Below are 18,810 nucleotides of genomic sequence, written 5' to 3' on the forward strand. Positions count from 1 at the left end.
CACATCACCAAAAATGTACTCCTAATCCTTTTTATTTATTTTACAATCACCTCTCCCACCTACCTGCCCTATGGCGACCACCAATTTGCTTTTTAGAGTCCCTTCCTTCCTTCCTTCCTTCCTTCCTCCTTTCCTTCCTTCCTTCCTTTCTTTCCTTTCCTTCCTTCCTTCCTTCCTTCCTTCCTTCCTTCCTTCNCTTCCTCCCTTCCTTCCTTCCTTCCTCCTTTCCTTCCTTCCTTCCCCTTTCTTCCTTCCTTCCTTCCTTCCTTCCTTCCTTCCTTCTTCCTTCCTTCCTTCCTTCCTTCCTTTTTTCTGTGTCTTGGTTCTTAAATTCCACATGCATGAAATCGTATGGTTTTGTCTGATTGTACCTGACTTATCTCACTAAGCTCTCATTCTTTTTTGTGGCTGAATAATATTATATTAATATACTAATATGAATATTATATTAACTAATATTATATTAACTAATATTAATGATATATTAATATTACATTAATATGTAATTATTTTATATTAATATTATATAATATATATGTATATCTGCATCTGTATCCNTCACCATCTGTATCCATTCACCTATGGTTGGTATTTTTTTGATGCTTTTATAATTGAGATTATTTTCTTAATTTGTCTTTCAGCTCTATCATTTTTAGTGTATATTCATTTTGTGTCTTGAAACTTTACTAAATTTTTTCATTACTTCTAACAACTTTTGGTGAAATTGTTCAGTGTACTTCTTCCATCGTGGTGTAGATGACTTTTATATCTTTTCTTGCCTTACTGCTTTGGCTAGAAATTCCAGTACTATTTTGCATAGAATTGGTGTGACAAGATACCTTGTCTTGTTCCTGATCTTAGAGGAAGATTTCTGCTTTTCACTGTTGAGTATGTTAGCTATAGCCCTGTCTTATATGGCTTTTATTATGTTGAGTTTCCTTCCTCTATACACTATTTGCTGAGCATTTTATTTATGGAAACATATTTATTTTTGTCAAATGCTTTTTTTTTTTTTTTGCTGAGTTGACCCTATGATTTTTATCCTTTATCCTGTTTATGTGGTGTATTCTGTAAATTAATTTGCTAATATGAAATTATGCTTGTATCTTAGGGATAAATACCACCTGACCTGATGTAGGATCCTTTGGAAATGCTGTTGAATTTTGTTTGCTAGCATTTTGTTGAAACATTTGCATCTATTCTCATTAAGGATATTGGCTTGGGGAGAGGAAGAATGCAGTAGAGTAGGCAGACACTAGGCTGCCTTGAACCCTTGAACACAAGTCTTGTCCCTTGAACACAACTAACATGTCATCCTAAATACCACAGAAATCAACCTGAAGACAGACAGAACAAGCTCCAGAGCTAAAGGGACAGAAGAGGCCACATTGTAGAAGGTGGAGTCATACATAGTTTAAGGGATCCTGGGGGATGTGGAAAAGGGAGAGACAGAGAGAGAGAGAGACACATAGAATAATGCACTAGGAGAACATTTTCCAAAAGCCATTGACTTGGAAAACAAGAGAGGCTAAATACCCTGAGTTCCTGCAAACAGCTAGGCTCAACATTGGGAGTTTTAAAGGTCAGTAAGTTTGGTCGTCCTGCTTCTAGATAAAAGGCAGGCAAAGAACTCAGGGCAGACAGCTTGGAAAACAGGTATCTGAAAGATGCCTGTGGCACTCAGGGAGGGGATTATTTGCTCTTCTTGAAGCATGTCCCTAAGAGGACATTAGGACAGAGTCTTCCCTTGGAACATTCCAGCTGCCTTATGCCATTTCCTTCTCCCACACCTCAGCGTAAACACAGCGCCAACTGCTGGAAGCAGCTCAAAGCCAATATTGGCAGCCTAACTTGTTTACACCAAGAACCACTCCCTTGCCCTCTGGTAGGACTGGTCTCAGTCCGCTAGCCTCTGTCCCAGTGCAGGAGCCCCCTCTCCATGAAGTCCAGCACATACCCCTGCCCACAACATGTGCCAGACCAAAGAATTTTAAGTAAAAGGGAGATATCAAAAGTGACAAATACAGGAAATGAGCAGAGAAAATCTCCAGAAACAATGACAAAATAAGTTATAAAATGACACTAAATACATATGCATATCAATAATTACTTTGAATATAAATGGACTAAATGGTCTAATCAAAAGACATAGGGTATCAGGATGGATTTTTTAAAAAGTGCATATACTGCCTACAAGAGACTCATTTTAGACTTAAAGACATTTACTGATTGAAAGTGAAAGGATAGATGGAGAAATAGAAATCAAAATCATGATGAGATACCACCTCACACCAGTCAGAATGGCTAAAGTCAACAACAGAAGAAACAAGAATTGGCAAAGATGTTAGAAAGGGGAACCCTCTTACACTGTTGATGGGAATGCAAAATGGTGCAGCCACTCTGGAGAACAGTATGGAGATTTCTCAAAAAGTTAAAAATAGAACTAGTGCAATCCTAGGATTGCACTACTAGGTGTTTCACAAAAAATACAAAAATATTGATTCAAAGGTATACATGCATACCAGTATTTATAGTGGCACTTTCTATAATATTCTATTGTAGATAATGCTGCTATAAACACTGGGAGAACAAACTGATAGTTACCAAAGGGCAGATGCATTGGGTGGATGAGGACTGAGAAGTGAACTCCTTCTTTTTTTTTTAGGTTTATTTATTTTTGAGAGACAGAGAAAGACAGAGCATGAGTGGGAGAGGGTTAGAGAGAGAGGGAGACACAGAATCTGAAGCAAGCTCCAGGCTCTGAGCTGTCAGCACAGAGCCTGATGTGAGTCTTGAACTCATGGACCACGAGATCATAACCTGAGCTAAAGTCGGATGCTTAACTGACTGAGCCACCCAGATGCCCCAGGAGTGCACTTCTTATGATAACTGAATGTTGGATGTAAGTGTTGAATCACTACATTGTAAATAAAATACCTGAAACTACTTTACATTGTATGTTATCTAATTGGAATTTAAATAAAAACTTATGAAAATTAAAAAATTGCACAAGAGACATGTGGACCTAGCACCAGTCTGCATAACTGTGAAAAAAAAGAGGCTAGCCATTAACAATGCATGGATAAATCAGCTGAGATACACAACATTGAAAGGAGTGACCCATTGTTACAAAAAGAATAATTAATCTTTTAGTATAATGCTGACATTAAATGCTAATAATCAGGAGATTACCCCTTAAATAAAGCTTTGAGAAAATTAAACAATATATGTTTAGGCATACATATGTAAGTGATAACAACAAATAAAACAAAGGAATCATAAACACATGTTTCATGAAATTGTTACTCAGTGGCTGTAGACAGAACTGGAGTGAATAGGAACAGAGAGGGAGGTGTAACTTGTTACAGATGTTGTATTACTTTGGATGATTATTCAGTGTGTAGGTGATCATTGTATTACACATGAAAGTAAAAGATTTAAAATAGAGAAATGTCTCAATTTTCAGATTGTTGCTGTGTATATTCTTTAGTGTGTAATTAGTCATGAATCACTCCACCTTGACATATTTTGGGGACATTAGAAAAATATCCCCTGTCTGATATAGAGAGATAATCACTGTTATGATGGGAAATAGACTGAGAAATCACTCAGGGAGGAAACAGGGCACAAGAGAATGAAATTGCAGGTAGGAACAGCTGCCAGGCTAAGATGCAAGCTCACACATGAACTTAACAACTAGCTGTGGATGCAGATGAACACACACAGACAGTCAATTACAGCCCTCAGTAGTAAGGTAAGAAATACCTCTGAGACTCAGGTACCCTGGCAGTGATGGGGATCTTTGTAATGGGTGACAGAAAGCTCCCACTTGGGGACTTCCCAGGGCTGGGTTGCTCCCCAGAAGTGTGTGAGAATCACTCTGGGGCTGGTGCTCTGTTTGGTTGGCTCTGGTCTGCAGTATCAGCAGGACCCAGTGGGCTGTGGCCTGACGTCCCCTTATACACACCTCAGGGTCCAGAGTCAGTGTTGCTACTCCTAAGTCAATGTTAAAACATCAGGAGGTGTGACTTATGAGGATATTGTCACATTCCTTCTGTCTAGAAAAGGGAAAAAATTTTAGGAATGAATGGCTTAGGAAATACCCTCTCTCATGGTCCCACTCAGGTAGGCAGAAGTCCAGTCTGTGTAATATACAATGCCCAGACTCTAGTAGACTGGAAATCTCTCCTTCCTTGGCTCAGTAAGATACCTGCAGTGGAGACAGGAAAAAAGCCTCTCCTGTTTCTTCCTTCCACTGCCTCCATTACACAGAGGAGTGTGGTGTCAGAGAACTACAAGGGTAGAAAAGGATTCATGCAGTTAGGACATTTGCAATCGATGGACTGGTGCGGTCAATGTCCCTCAGATAGAAGGGTCCATGGATGACCCATGTTGATGGGATCTCAGGGCAGGCATAGTGCAGACCCTCCAGGCCTCCTACCTCCTCCATGGTGTTGGACATAGGAGGGCAGCCACATATCATTTTCCTCCGATCATCCTACCCAGGAAGAGTATGTGCAACCCTCATTGTTAGCCACATTTTTTTTTGCAACAGCTTTCTCTCTCATCGTTGTATCAACTGTCTTTTTCTAACACAGGGGAAGAATCAAGAATGACAATGCCAAATTCGCAATCTCTTAGTCACAGGAGGATTTCATTACTTGTTATGAATATTTGCAATCTTGGTGGAAACTTTGTAAAACAGACCCTCCTTATCAACCTATGGCAGTCACACAGCCCCCTCCCTAAAGCCTCTCTCTGGCACACAAACATCCTGGGGAGCTTTCTCTGAGGTTTTCACATGAGAATGAGGACATAACAATCACTGAGAGGTTAAACAGCTGTCCAGAGTCACCCAGTCAACAGTGAACAGTGCTGGAATTCAGGCCCTCGCTTGACTGGGGCAGGTGCAAGTGATGTCACAGCTGGTGCATGTAACATCTGCACTCCAATCTCCATGATTGGAAGCAAGCAAGCCACTGAGCTGGATATATTGGGTAAGCCCGAAGAGCAACTTCTTAGGCAGTGTCTGGAACTATCTGAGGGGCCAGATTCTCAGGGGCTGAATGTGAACTTCTTCCCCTGGGCACTGACATCAGAGGAAAAAATCTTAGGTAGGAGGCAGCAATGCTTGTCTTAGAACACCCACCCCCTTCTCTGGGTCTCTGTGATGAAGGTGCTCAAATAACCCTGCATAAGCCTCAGGAAGGTGCTGCAGTGTCCCAACCCTCCAGAATGGAGACAGTGAAGCTTTTTTTGCCCCCTGTTGTGAGAATTGGAATGATTTCCAAGAATAGAAGTTGAAAATACCTCCCCTGAGTTCCCTCCAGCTGTGGCTGGGGCCCTGCTACCAATTTTACCCAGAAATCACACAGCACTAGAGCAGAAAACCTTGAAATTTTACACTTCCCAACTCCTTTTCTGTCCTTTTCTCTAGGTTCTTCCCAGGATACCCCAACCCAACACAACTCCCTTCTTTCCTTCTGGAGTAAGCTGGGCCTGGAATGAGTTTTGGATAGTTTCAGAGGAAACTGCTTCTGCCTGAGAGTCGGGCCCTTTTCCAGGGAAGTGTAACATGCCAGGAGGACCACTAACAGCTGCCTGATCACAGTCACCTTCTGCGTCCTGGAGCAGGTAAGTGAGAGGGCTCCTACAACCAAGCTTGGCTAATAAATACCCTGTTAATGTGAAGACATGAAAGGTGGAGCCTGACACCAGGATAGGAAAGCTTTGGACTGGCTTATCCATTTCAGTGAGCACTTACAGCAGGGCCCCTTTCTGACATTCTTCAGGGACAAAATGTAGCCCCCAAATGCTTGATCTGCTCCAAACCCATGAAGCTGCCCAATGTGGAGACATGTGCTGTCACCTTCATGGTCATGGCTTTCAGGATCTTCTGATGAGGATCAAGTTTGGAAAAAGAGAGCAAGTATCGCTATTCATATTCTCTTAGAGTCTAAGCAGGATGTAAAATAATGGCGATTTCTGGGGTAGCCTGGAATTGTGAGAGTCAATCTAGAACACTGGCTGGACCTTCTCTGGAATAGGGACTTGGGTTGGGGTTCCATGGACAACGAGTCTAACAGATCTTAGACAATGTATAACTATCTAGATTGGAGAAACTGTCCCTATTGCCAGGCGCCAAATCCATTCTTTACAGATGATGTAAGTGAGGTGGTCTTTTCAAACTATTTCCTCAGACTGGTTCTTTTTGAACTTCATGCCTGTTGATGATGCAGATATTTATTATACTTTCCCAGAAAAAAATTAGTATGTTGATTTTTCCTCACCCTTTTCCTTTTAAGATAAAATGGGGGAAATGAGGGGCTAGTCCACATTGGATACAAACTCACAAAAGTCCTTCACGCCTCAGATTTTTAGTTGGATCCAAGGCTGATCTCTGCTTCATGGCCCAAGGTAACTGGGCATGGCATCAACCATATAGGATTCTGCATAGGAAATGCACTAATTAGTGTTTTTCTTTCTGCTTCTTAGATCATGAAATCTATTTGGTGCATTACAACAAGGGTTCAAAAAATTACCTACTGCAATATTATAAAGTAGATTAAAATGAGGGTAGGCCAACTGTTGGTAAACTTTTTCTTCATGTGTATGCATGTGTATGCTTGTGTATGTGTTTGAGTTTTTACTTAGTTCCTATGTGAAATGTATTTCTTACTGCTGCTCTCATTTAGAAGAGTTTGAAAGATCTGCTCACAGGGTCTAGTTCTCTTTTCAAATACAACTCCCCTCTCTAGCCGAATTGCCTCTTCAGGCTCCCTCAATAAAGGCTTATGTTTCTTTGCTCAGGGGTCCTCAATATGAGTATGATCTGTAAGAAGCGAGCATGCGGGGGTCACTTGCATCCCAGGCTGATCACTGATGGCCTTTCCTCTATATCTGAGAGTGCTCTGAGCCTCAATGTCCTGCAGGTTTACACGCACAAACACTTGCACACTGATCACTCCTGGAAGACCCTGCAACCTCTCAGAGAGTTACCCTGTCCTGCTCTGGCCTGGGAGTGACATGAACACAATACTGCTTTAAGTTCCCTGAGAAGGTCCGATGTACAGGGGTTGTCTAGCACCAGGTGCAGGGCAGGGGCAAGATGGGCAGGTAGTAGGTGACAGGAAGCTGTGGCTGGTGCCATGGAGCCTCAGTCTCCCCTGACTCCAGCAGGTCAACACAGTTGCTTAGGTGAGCAGACATGTGCCAAATCTATAGTTGGGTCAGACATGGTCACATAAATGGTCTGGAAAAGTGTAGGTTTGTGTTCACCTCCCACACCCACCCTGGGGCAAGGGTTCATACACCTCCCCGGCCCCTACTTTCTTTCCAAAGGGGTGTGGAGGAGCTGGCTTCAGCATTTCAGATGACACATTTAGGAAAGAACATTATCTGTCAACCACTAAGTGAAGCACAATGGCATATTGTACTTTATTCATTTAAAAGAAATTGTACAATACTGCTGGACACACAGGGCACCAGGCAAAGAGTCTAGGGAATTATTTATTGTAAGTACCAAGACCCACATGTGTATTTTTTAGAAATTTTAAATGTTTATTTTTGAGAGAGAGACAGAGTGCAACCAGGAAAGTGGCAGAGACAGAGGAAGACAATCCAAAGCAGACTCCAGGCTCTGAGCTGTCAGCACAGAGCCTAATGCAGGGTTTAAACTAACAAACTGTGCGATCATGACCTGAGCTGAAGTCAAATCAGATGCTTATCTGACTGAGCCACTCAGGCACCTCACCCCCACAAGTGTATTTTTATGATACCAGCCATCTAACAAGGGATAAAACAATACATTCTGAGACGTTAAACTTTTGAAGACTTGGTCTTTTTTACAATTGATCTAACAGAGAAGTCAGAGAGGACAAGGTGAGATGGATACATATGGAGGTTGTGATGGGATTTAGACAAACCAGGAAAAAGATGCAAGGGCTTTAGCCTAGTTCCTGTATTCTAGCTGGATTGGGCCCTACAGGACTGCTGATAAGGACATCTGAGCTTCCCCATCCCATAATAGGGGCAAACTTGTAGGCAATCAAAATGCATAGTGTGCTTAGGAGCAAAGGAAACGGCATTGTACAACAAAGTCAGTGAGCCTGGAGCTCACCCAGATTGTCTCTCTCAAGCCAGAATGGTGGTTGAGACCTCCAGGAACCTCTGTTTCCCATAAACAAGAACCAAGACTATTTTAGAGAATAGTCAAGAGAGTTCTTAAAGAAGGCTTTGAGTACAAGGACAAGGGAAGGCTACTCTTAGGTATTCTCATTGTAGAATGTTCTTTCAGTCAGATCCAGACCAGGGCTCCATCTTTCTAGTTTCTAGCCAGCTTTGCCTATGCGTGCTCTGCCCCACCACCAAGTTATTCTCTCTGTCTTAGTGCATCTCTACTCCCTGCAAACAAAGACACCATCCTTACTGACCTATTGTACCTCAAGTTTGGCACAGGGGCCTGTGGTGAAGGACACTAAATATTCTGTGGGCCCAGGCTGCAGGAAATTCTTGTTCCTAAGCAGATGGGATGGTGATCACATCATAATCCATCAGCTTTCCTCCCTCTGAAGTTCCAGTATCTCCTGATCATTTCGTTAGGTATCTCTATCTCCTAATGGAGGTCAGTTTCCCTGCAACATTTTCTGAGAAGTGGGGGCAATATGGGTTTTTTCCTCATATTTTCAAATCAGTAGGTCTTCATTAACTTGTAGTGAGGATAGGAGGTGAAAAAGGACTGTGATTTCCTATATCTCCCCAAATTAGGAAGGATGCATGCAGGGAAAAATAAATGGCATTTGATAGCAATAAGAGAACACACATCCCCAGGGAAAGCATCTCAGCATCCAGCATCTTTCAGGTCCTGGAGCTGGAGATTTAGCATTAACTAGGATTGTCTTCCATTTCTGTCTGGCAGGAGCAGAGAATCACACTGTGGTTTAAATATTGAATCCTCAATCATTGCTGTGCAATTTGAGGTTTGTTTCTCATCTGTGAGACACCATTTCTTCACCTGTAACCAGGAATACTAATACTTCTTGTCTAATAGGGTTTGGAGAAGATTACTCAAGAGAAGGCATGCAAAAGACCCAGCCCAGACAGACTCACAGATCAGAATCTTCATACACTGTGGTAAGAGTTGGAGGGAGTAAGAAGAACCAGAGGAATCTCTTCCTCAGAGATCCTAATAAGACCAGAGAGGATTCACCAAGAGGTTGCTGTGGGGCCTGCCCAGAGCTTCGTCTGGATCTTAGCATGAAATCCTCACTGGCGTCCTCTGAGGTGGGTAGCATGACTTCCCTGCTGTACAAGACAGAATACTGGGGCTTGGTTTTCAACATGAAAAACATTCAGATTACCCTGGGCCCAGTTTGTCCCAAACTCAGGTCTCTTGACAATTTCTCATTGGGAGGTTGTCTCCAGACCTTATGGAGGATGAAAGCACAGATAATTCTGAGGGGCAGTGTTGCAGGTTGGACTTGCCTGTGGAGAGTAAGAAGCTGCACCACATGACTTGCAGTCACATGAAGTGTGTCAGGGCTGCAGTCCTTCTGAGGCAGAAACCTAAGTACTTAGGTCCTAAGTCTAGCAGACTTCAGAGACTCCGTAGATGGGTCTGGAAGGGAAGCCCTCATGGAATAGATGGCCCCTAGGGCTCACAGGGAAACTCCTCAGCCAAAGAGGCAGTCTTCATTTAAAAATGTTTTAAAATTTGCATCTATACATGCAGAGATAGTATATATCTTAAGGGGAAATTACCACAGCAACCAGTCATAACTTGTGGATTGGGAAAACCCACTAGCCAGCACTGTGTGTGTAGCACCTGGGAGGACAGTCCATTAGGTAATCCCAACCATTCTTTTTCCCAGTATTGCTTTATAAAATGCTTGCAATCTTACCACAGGCCTCAGCTTACAAGAGAAAGCTCACAGCAAAACATAAATATTTATAATAATCATCACAACAGTGACAAAGATAAACAATCATGTAAAACTTAAGTGCTGACTTTAAAAACTAGGAGGATATTATTTGGAAGGTTCTTTAACTTGATTTTGAAGTGGATGAGGGACAAGGATTCCTTAGGTATGCAGTTATTGGTGAAAGACATGGAAAATGGGGAAAGACAATGCACTTTTCAGTGTTGTTAAAAATAATTAAATTGTTCTTAACTCTGAAGACATATGGATTCAGGATATGTGGGTCCTCAGGATTGAAGGATATGGAGAGTTTGCATGAGCTTGCTTCTTCCCTGCAGATATCCCTCATGGGCTATCCTGTTGTCCCAGTCTGGGAGAAGGTGTACCTGTACCTATTTGCCTCCTGACTAGGCAAACCTTATGCTGCTCTGTGGCTCAAGTGCACTCACATGTGTAATCTCAAGTCAGCAGTGCTGACTACTGACATCAAGGTGCAAAGCTTTCCTCAACAGTCTCCTTGGAGTCCCTAAAATGTGCACATCTCCTGCATGAGCACCTCTGCTGCTTTTATTTTCAATAGTTTTATTGGGATATAAATTATACATTCTACATTTTCACCTCTTTAAAGTTTTCTGTAGCTTTTAATATATTCACAGGGTTGTACAGTCATCATTATCAAATTTAGAACATTTTATTATCCAAAAGATAGCCTGTACCTCTTGACTGCCACCTCTTTTCCCTCATACTGTTTGCTCTACACATCTAGGAAACCCCCAACATGTTTTCTGTGCCTATGGATTTGCCTGTTCTGGACATTTCATATGAATAGAATCATAAAATACATGGTACAATGGACTGTCTCCTTTCACTGATCATAAAGTTTTGAGGTTCATCCATGTTGTAGCAGATATCAGCACTGTATTTCTTTTTCTTGCCCAATACTGTTCTCTTGAATGGATAGATCACTTTTGTTTATCCATTGATCAGTTGGTGGACAACTGTGTTAATTCCACCTGAGGAGTATTATAAATAATACTGCTATGAACATTTGCATGCAAGTTTTTTTATTTTTTTAAATTATTTTTAATGTTTATTTATTTTTGAGAGAGAGAGAGAGAGAGAGAGAGAGAGAGAGAATGAGCAGGAGAGGGACAGGGAGAGAGGGAGACACAGGACTTGAAGCAGGATGCAGGCTCTTATTTGTCAGCCCAGAGCCTGATGTGGGGCTGGAACTCATGAACCACAAGATCATGACCTGAGCCAAAGTGGGAAACTTAACCAACTGAGCCACCCAGGTGCCCCTGCATGCAGGTTTTAAATAAATGTATGTTGTCACTGCACTTGGGTATATACCTGGCAGTGGAATTGTTGGGTCATTTGGTAACTCTGTTTTAATTTTATTATTATTTTTATTGAAAAATAATTGACATACATCACTTTATGAGTTTAAGGAATATAACATGATGAGCTGACTTACAAAAATTGTGAATTGATTATCACAATAGGTTCACTAAACATATATCATCTCATTTAAATATAATAAAAAAGCAAAGAAATAAAGGGGTTGCCTGGGTGACTCAGTTGGTTAGGCATCCTACACTTGACTTCAACTCAGGTCATGATCTCATGGTTCATGAGATAGAGTCCTGCATGGGGGTCTGCACTGATCACATGGAGAATGCTTGGAATTCTTTCTCTCCCTCTCTCTCTACACCTCCACCCCCACTGCTCTCACTCTCTCTCTCTCCCTCTCTCAAGATAAATAAACATTTAGAAAAGAGAAAGAATATCTTTATGATGGGAACTCTTATGACTGATTCATTAACAACTTTCCTATAAACCATACAGCAGTGTTATCTAGTCATCAGGTTGTACAATACATCCTTTTTATCTTATAACTGAAATCTTGTAACTTTTGACCACTTCCTCCAACTGCCGCTTTTTTCAACCTCTGCCTCTCCACAAGTCTGTTCTCTTTTCTATGAATTTATTTTACTTTTAGATTTCACACATGAGTTAGAACATACAACATTTGACTCTGTCTGGTTTATTTTACTAGAACGAGGCTTTCAAGGTCCATCCATGTTGTCACAAACAGCAGGATTTCTTCATTTCTTCATTCTTCATTGACAAATAGTTTTAAACTTTTGACAAACTATCAAACATTTTTGTAGAATCTTGTTATTTTTAATCTAATTGCCTTTGCAGTGAAATGGATGTGGACCTGACACCCTCAGTTTGGGGTACCAAAACTGATGATTCTTCTCCTGCCCTCTGCACCCAGCCCTCCTAACTCCCCTGCTCTTCCTATTTCTGCAGGTCACTCCACTTCTCAGTGACATGACCCAGCCCACCTCATCCCTTTACACCCCATTACCTACATCCATCACCTCTGCAGTGCAATACAATATGGGCAGGAGCTTCTTACCTCAGGAGACTGCTGTAAACATAGAAAAGGCTGTGATAGAAGGGAAATTGCTGGAGGTGGTCTCTGTGGTCAGGAGCACCCTGGAGACAGCGTCCAGTGCCCCAGTGAACATTGCTGTGACTGGAGACTCCGGCAATGGTATGTCTTCCTTCATCAATGCACTACGGGGAATTGGGCATGAGGATGAAGCATCAGCCCCCACTGGGGTAGTGAGGACCACCCAGATTCCCACTTCCTACTCTTCCTCCCTCTTCCCCAACATGGTGCTGTGGGACCTGCCTGGCACAGGAGTTGACACCCAAAGCCTGGAGAACTATATAGAGGAGATGCAGTTTAGCCACTATGACTTCTTCATCATTATTGCATCTGAACAGTTCAGCATGAATCTAGTGAAACTTGCTAAAGCCATTCAGGGCCTAGGAAAGAGGTTCTACATTGTTTGGACCAAGTTGGACAGGGACCTCAGCACAACTGCCCTCTCAGAGGAACGACTCCTGCAGAATATCCGAGAGAATATCCGTGAAACTCTCCAGAAGGAGGGGGTGTATAAACCCATCATATTCCTGGTCTCCAGCTTTGAGCCCTCATTGCATGACTTCCCAGAGCTTAGGAAAGTCTTGGACAAGGACGTCTCTGACATCAGGTACTGTGGTCCTCTAGAGAATCTGTCCCACGCTTATAAAAAGGTCATTAATGAAAAAGTGACCATTTTGCAAGGGAAAATAGCCTCCAAGTCTTTCCAGGACTCCCTTGGCATCTGGAATGCAGATGATCTGGAAGAGTGTCTGAATGCCTACCACTTGCTCTTTGGTGTGGATTATGTATCTCTCCAGCAGGTGGCTCAGTGCATGGGGAAACCCATGGAGGAATACAGAGCCATTATGAAATCTAGGGATCTGCAGACTGTCCTCAGAGGGGACTGGGCATTATCTTGCATGAACTGTAATACAACCTCTTACTTATATTCAATTCTGAGATACATCCCACTGTTAGGTAATGCTATTATCAACTGCCTGAGAAAGTGGAAACACAGACGCCTCCTTGAAATAGTTGTTGAGGATACCAGGGCCATACTGAAGAAAATCCTGACAGACTCCATCATCTGAAGAGGTGACTTCTCATCAGGCTCCTTCTAGTGGAAAGTCAGGACATCTGGGGTCTTCTCCTCATACTGTACCCTTTCTGAATTTTCAGTTGAGGTCAATACTTCCACTTTCGTTGGTACTAAATTCCTTGAGGTAAATAAATTGACTCACTCATTTTGAACCCATGTCAAGAAACACCAATATATGTTCAACTTCTTGTATTTCGTACATTAGTTTGTATTTGAGGGTGGAAGAAAATATTTGCTCAGTGTGACACACAATCTTGTTCTGTCATATTCTTGTCAGTTAATGTTAACATCATTTCTCTGATGCCTCTTTGTGTCCCCTGTTCTTTCATTTATCACTTCACACTCTGCAGAATCACACACCTTTCACCTGCCCCTAGATCACTGTAGGCACTTTAAGATGGTCTCCAATATTATCTCCTATTTTTATGGCTATTTAAACCCTTTCCCTGGAGTAACTAATAAAATATGCAGCAAGAATGAAATGTCCAAAAATTCCAAAATTTTGTTATGAAAAGCCTGCAGTTTTTGTCTTATAAGGACTCTCTGTTCACTGACTCTCTCTCATTCTTCCTTGTGTAGTCTTTCATTATCTCTCTGTCTCTCTTTCTGTATCTCAGTCTCTCTCTGTCTAGTAACTATAGGAAGTTTGAACTAACCTGCTGGAGAGGAACTGAAGGATTAGAGGTTATGTGGAGGAGAACTGAGGCAGGCTCATTAACTGCAAACCAGATAAGCACATCATCTTGGGAGCGAATCCTCCAGCCCCAGGCAAGGCTTCAGAAGATGCAGCCCAGCTGATAGTTTAACTACTACCTCAGGAGAGACTCTTATCCAGAAACATATAATTAAAATCACTCCTGGATTTCTGAGCCTGAGAAACTATAAGACAATAAACATTTGTTTTAAGCCACAAAGTCTCAGGGTAATTTGTTACACAGCAACAGGTAACTGATAATACCATTAAGAAGTTCCTTACAGAACTGGCAGTTGTCAGTGGCTTCTCTTTGTGACAGTCAATCCTGCATGGGCACAGCATGAAGGAGCTGAGTCCTCCCCAAACACAGTTCTTCTCTCCTTGGCCTCTGGAAATGTCTTTCCCTGCTTTCTAATTAAGGACCAGCCTCTGCCAACTCTCACAGGTCATTTCATCCAGCCTCAAGACACATGGAGTTATCCTGTTTAGGGCTCTATCTTTAAAGGGGGAAAAGCAGGAAAATAATGAAGGAGGAAAACAGAGTGATGTTCACTAGTGAGAAAGAGATTAAATGACAGTAGAATGTGAACACTCCCCTGAGGAAGAGGGGGCTATGGTTCTCTGAGAGCCTGTTCAGAGATCCCAACCAGACTTTGATGTCTGTACCATGGCCCCTGGATTCCAGAGGGAATCATGAGCTCTTCAGTTCACACCTGCCTTCCAAAACTAGCAGGGTGTGTGGAAGTTGGAGACTAACTCTAATGTACCTTCGTAGAGCTCAGGAATTCACATTTCTAATTCCTTGCATAAGTGGGAATATAATACATGTTGAACCAATTTAGTTAATTTTAAAAAATCAGAATAACAAAAGTATTCAGTGGTGAACTACCACAAAACAAGAGACTATAAAATTCAATGTAAAATCCTCTCACACCTGTCTAAGCCCTATTACACATGGGTAACCACTTTTAACTATTTGTAGCTCTGCCTTTATCTATCTTAATATGATTCAGTTACTAATTAAGGACCAAGAATTTAGCTTATTTTGAGTGTCCACACTCAAAATTTCTGCCAGTCATATTTGGTTTTAGATCTTCTTTGATTTTCCTTTGACTTTTAAGTAATATAATACACATTGTATTTTCTGAACAATCCTGGAAATATATCCTGCCTTCTCACTCTTACAGGTGTTAACCTGCAATCCTATTTTCTTTACAGAATTTCTTCTCTCTACTTCTCAACAAGTCTGCCACACCTGAAACCTATATTTCCAACACTGATGGCTTGTATATCCTGTTTTATAATTCAAAATACATCTTTGATTATTCTAAAGATTTGATTAAACCTGGCAAGCACTAAACAGTTTAAAACTTTATAATGTAGTTATGGTTTCAGTTTATGCTTCTGATCTTGGTGATTATGATCATGATAATGATGTTCACCCAGACTCAAGTAAAGTGACTGGACTTACACAGAAGGACAAATAAACCTATGTCACCAAATCTGTGTAGCTTAAGGGAGAAGATAATTAAAGGAAATCTGGAGAAAAGTAATAACGTGATGAAGAAGAAGCAGAGTGTAATTTTATCATAATAATATGCTATGCCATTCCCTTATGCCTCAGATAATTCTGCTTAATAACCATGATATTAATCTGTAAGATCCCTTCTTTCTAAAGATGTTCTAATGTAACACCTCTAGTTCCTATTCTCTCTTAGACTAGTTGCTCTTCCAGCCTGGAGCACAGGCTTCATTTATATCCTCCCAATATCTTGGTGGTGCTGGTGCTTCTTGGATTCCCTGTACATTTACATTGAGTCCATTCTCAAACAAATTGGGGGGAAAAAACTCTCTGGGTGGTAAACTTTCTGAGCCTTTGCATTTTCTATTAATGCCTTTATTTTTTTTTATCACTTTTAATAAATAGTTTAACTGATTATAGGATTCTGGATATAATATAATTTTCCCTTAGAACTCTGAAGATATATCTCCTTCAAGCATCCCATGCTTCCAGTAAAAAGCCCAAAGCCAATTCAGTTCTTATTTTGCATGGTAACCTGTTTGTCTCCATGGAAAATTGTAGGTATTCTCCTTCCTTGGGGTTCAGAAGTGTCACCAGGAACTAATGACCTGGAGAACTTCCACTAACCATTCAGTTTCAGAAGGTTCTTATGTGAAGACTGGCATGAAAATACCTACAGGAAACTGAAATTCTTATGCAAGTGAGAGAAACTAAATCTGGAAAAGCTGTATACTGCATGATTCAAAATATGTCACATTCCAGAAAGGCAAAACTGTAAAGATGAGAAAAAGATCATTGGTTCCCAAGGGTTGGGATGGGAGGTTGGGATGAATACATGGAGAACAGATGCCTTTTAGGACAGTGAAACCACTCTGTCTGATACTATAATGGTGAATCAATGTTGGATTAAATTACACATTTGTCAAAACCATAGAATACACAACATCAAGAGGAAACTTAATGCAAACTACAAACTTTGAGGGATAAGGATGGGTCAGTTTGGGTTCATGAATTTTATGATGGTGTGAGTTGTGGATAGGAGGCTGTACTTGTGTGAAGGCAGGAGGCAAATGGGGACTCCCTGTACCTTCTGCTCAATTTTGCTGTGATGCTAAAATTGGTCTGAAATATAGTCTATTGAAAAAGAAAATGGTTGCTGATATTGTTCTTCAGCTTTGGTGTCATAGACTCTGGGTCTGGAGTTCTCTCTTGTCCAGCAAGAGAGGGGACCAGGATTAAAATGTGAGAAAAGCTAATATCTGGGAGGAGACAAGAGCTCTGAGTAAGGGTCCTTGCTCTGTTTTTATTAAGATCAGAAGTCTTACAAGAAGCATGATGGATGTGCACAAAGAGACAATTAAACCATGAACATTAACTCATGGGTGTGAGGGAAAGGGAGATTTGAAGATATGCAGTGTTAGGGATTTGGGTCAATGAAAAACAAAGTACTGGTGCCGGACAGAGGGTTGTTTATGGCAGGCAAGAGGCACCTCATTTGTTTATCTTAATTAGCCTGGGGGATAAGACAAATAGAGCATGCTACTTCAGGGCCAACAAGGCACCTTTCTTTTGCTGATAAGCTCTGTTCCAGTCAACTTCACCCTGCTGGTTTATAGCCCTGTTTACCTGTTTACTTATACTGATCCTTCCTTCCTGTGAAAGAAGCTTTCTGCTATTGTACTAAATTGGAGGGTGCTTCGATCCTGAATATCTAATCTTGATTACCTAACCTTGGATGTTTTCATCTGAGGCTTCCTATTCATATATGCCTTGTTGACCCATGGGTGCAAGCTCAGAGAATTCCTAAGCTTATTCTCCACACTTTGACATTTTCCTTTTTACTTTTTCTGAGTGTAATATGTCTTCAGCAGCTAGCTACAGCAAGATATATATTATATTACATGCACACATACACATAATATAAAGCAAGATATAAATATAAATACTTGTGAACTCCCAAATTAGGAACTAGAATGTTTTGTACATCGTTCAATATTCTCACATGCTTCTTCCCCATAACTTGTCTCTCCACATCTCTTCTCAGAAGTATAGCTCTTTCAATTTTGTGTTTAACATTTTTCTGCTTTCTTTGTTTTTTACCATAGATTTGTGTTTCCTCAGAAAATATATCATTTAGTTTTGGTTGTTTGCTTTGGAAAAATAGAATTATTTTGTGTGCTGTCTTTTGCAAGCTGTTTTTCATTTACAATTGCTTATATCATATGTGTTTTCCACTTTGTGAAGATAGAACATATTACCTATCTATTCCATCAAAATGGATATTTGGGTTTGGGGTTCTTTACACTTTTATTTATTTTTTTTAATCTTCAACACAATTCTGCTATAAGCATTTTATGCATGCTTCTAGTACACCTGTGTCAACTTTCTTCAGAGCCAGGAGTAGAATTGCTGGGATTTTACACATTGCACCAAAAGAAGAGAATGCATTGTTTATGAAACAGCCTCAAAGCTCCCATAATTCAGATTTTTTTGTATTTCTATTACTTTTGGACAGTTGAGAAAGATCTGCCTACTCTTACATCTCAAATGTAGAGTCTACTTGTAACTTGGTGCCTCTGCCTTGAGGAAGTTACTGGTGTCAAAACACATTTACATCTGAAGTAGCTTTCTCAGTCATGTCCTTTAAGCTCTCCAGGAGATACTGGCTCAACTTCTGGGTGTGTATGAATGGACCTCAGCAGAGGTACTGGAGTTCTCAGACACATCCACATCATTGTCTAGTCCAATTCTAACATTACACAAGGACTACTCCTACTAATTTTTTTTTTAAATAATTAAGGTTTGTTCTGGGCTGAATGATATACCCCCCAAGTTCCTATCTTGAAGCCCTAACCCCCATCATGACAGCATTTGTGGGAGGTTTTTAAAGGATGCAATGAAGGTTAAATTAGGCCTGATCCAATAAGACTGGTATCTTTAGAAGAAGGGGAAGAGACACAAGGGATGCCACACACAGAGAAAGTCCATGTGAGGACACAGCAAGAAGGTGACCATTTGCAAGCCAGGGAAGGAGGCTTCAGGAGAAGGAAAACTTACTGGCACCTTGATCTTAGACTTCCAGCCTCCAGAAGAGTGAGAAAATAAGTTTCTGTTATTTAAGCTAATTTAAGCTAC

General features: G+C 41.1%; 1 protein-coding gene across 1 annotated transcript in view; it reads left to right on the forward strand.

Annotated features, from left to right (window-relative positions):
* Positions 1–18,810, forward strand: part of LOC144216892 (uncharacterized) — a 96,048-nt gene that overhangs the window by 14,741 nt on the left and 62,497 nt on the right. Inside the window, exons 2-4 of the mRNA XM_077746334.1 lie at positions 5,438–5,634; positions 9,050–9,282; positions 12,237–13,448. Of these exons, the coding sequence (XP_077602460.1) occupies positions 9,079–9,282; positions 12,237–13,448 (1,416 nt within the window). The 5' untranslated portion in view covers positions 5,438–5,634; positions 9,050–9,078. The remainder of the gene's footprint in view (positions 1–5,437; positions 5,635–9,049; positions 9,283–12,236; positions 13,449–18,810) is intronic.

This window comes from Crocuta crocuta, unplaced genomic scaffold (genome assembly GCF_008692635.1).
Source record: "Crocuta crocuta isolate KB4526 unplaced genomic scaffold, BGI_CrCroc_1.0 scaffold218, whole genome shotgun sequence".
Lineage (NCBI taxonomy): Eukaryota > Metazoa > Chordata > Mammalia > Carnivora > Hyaenidae > Crocuta > Crocuta crocuta.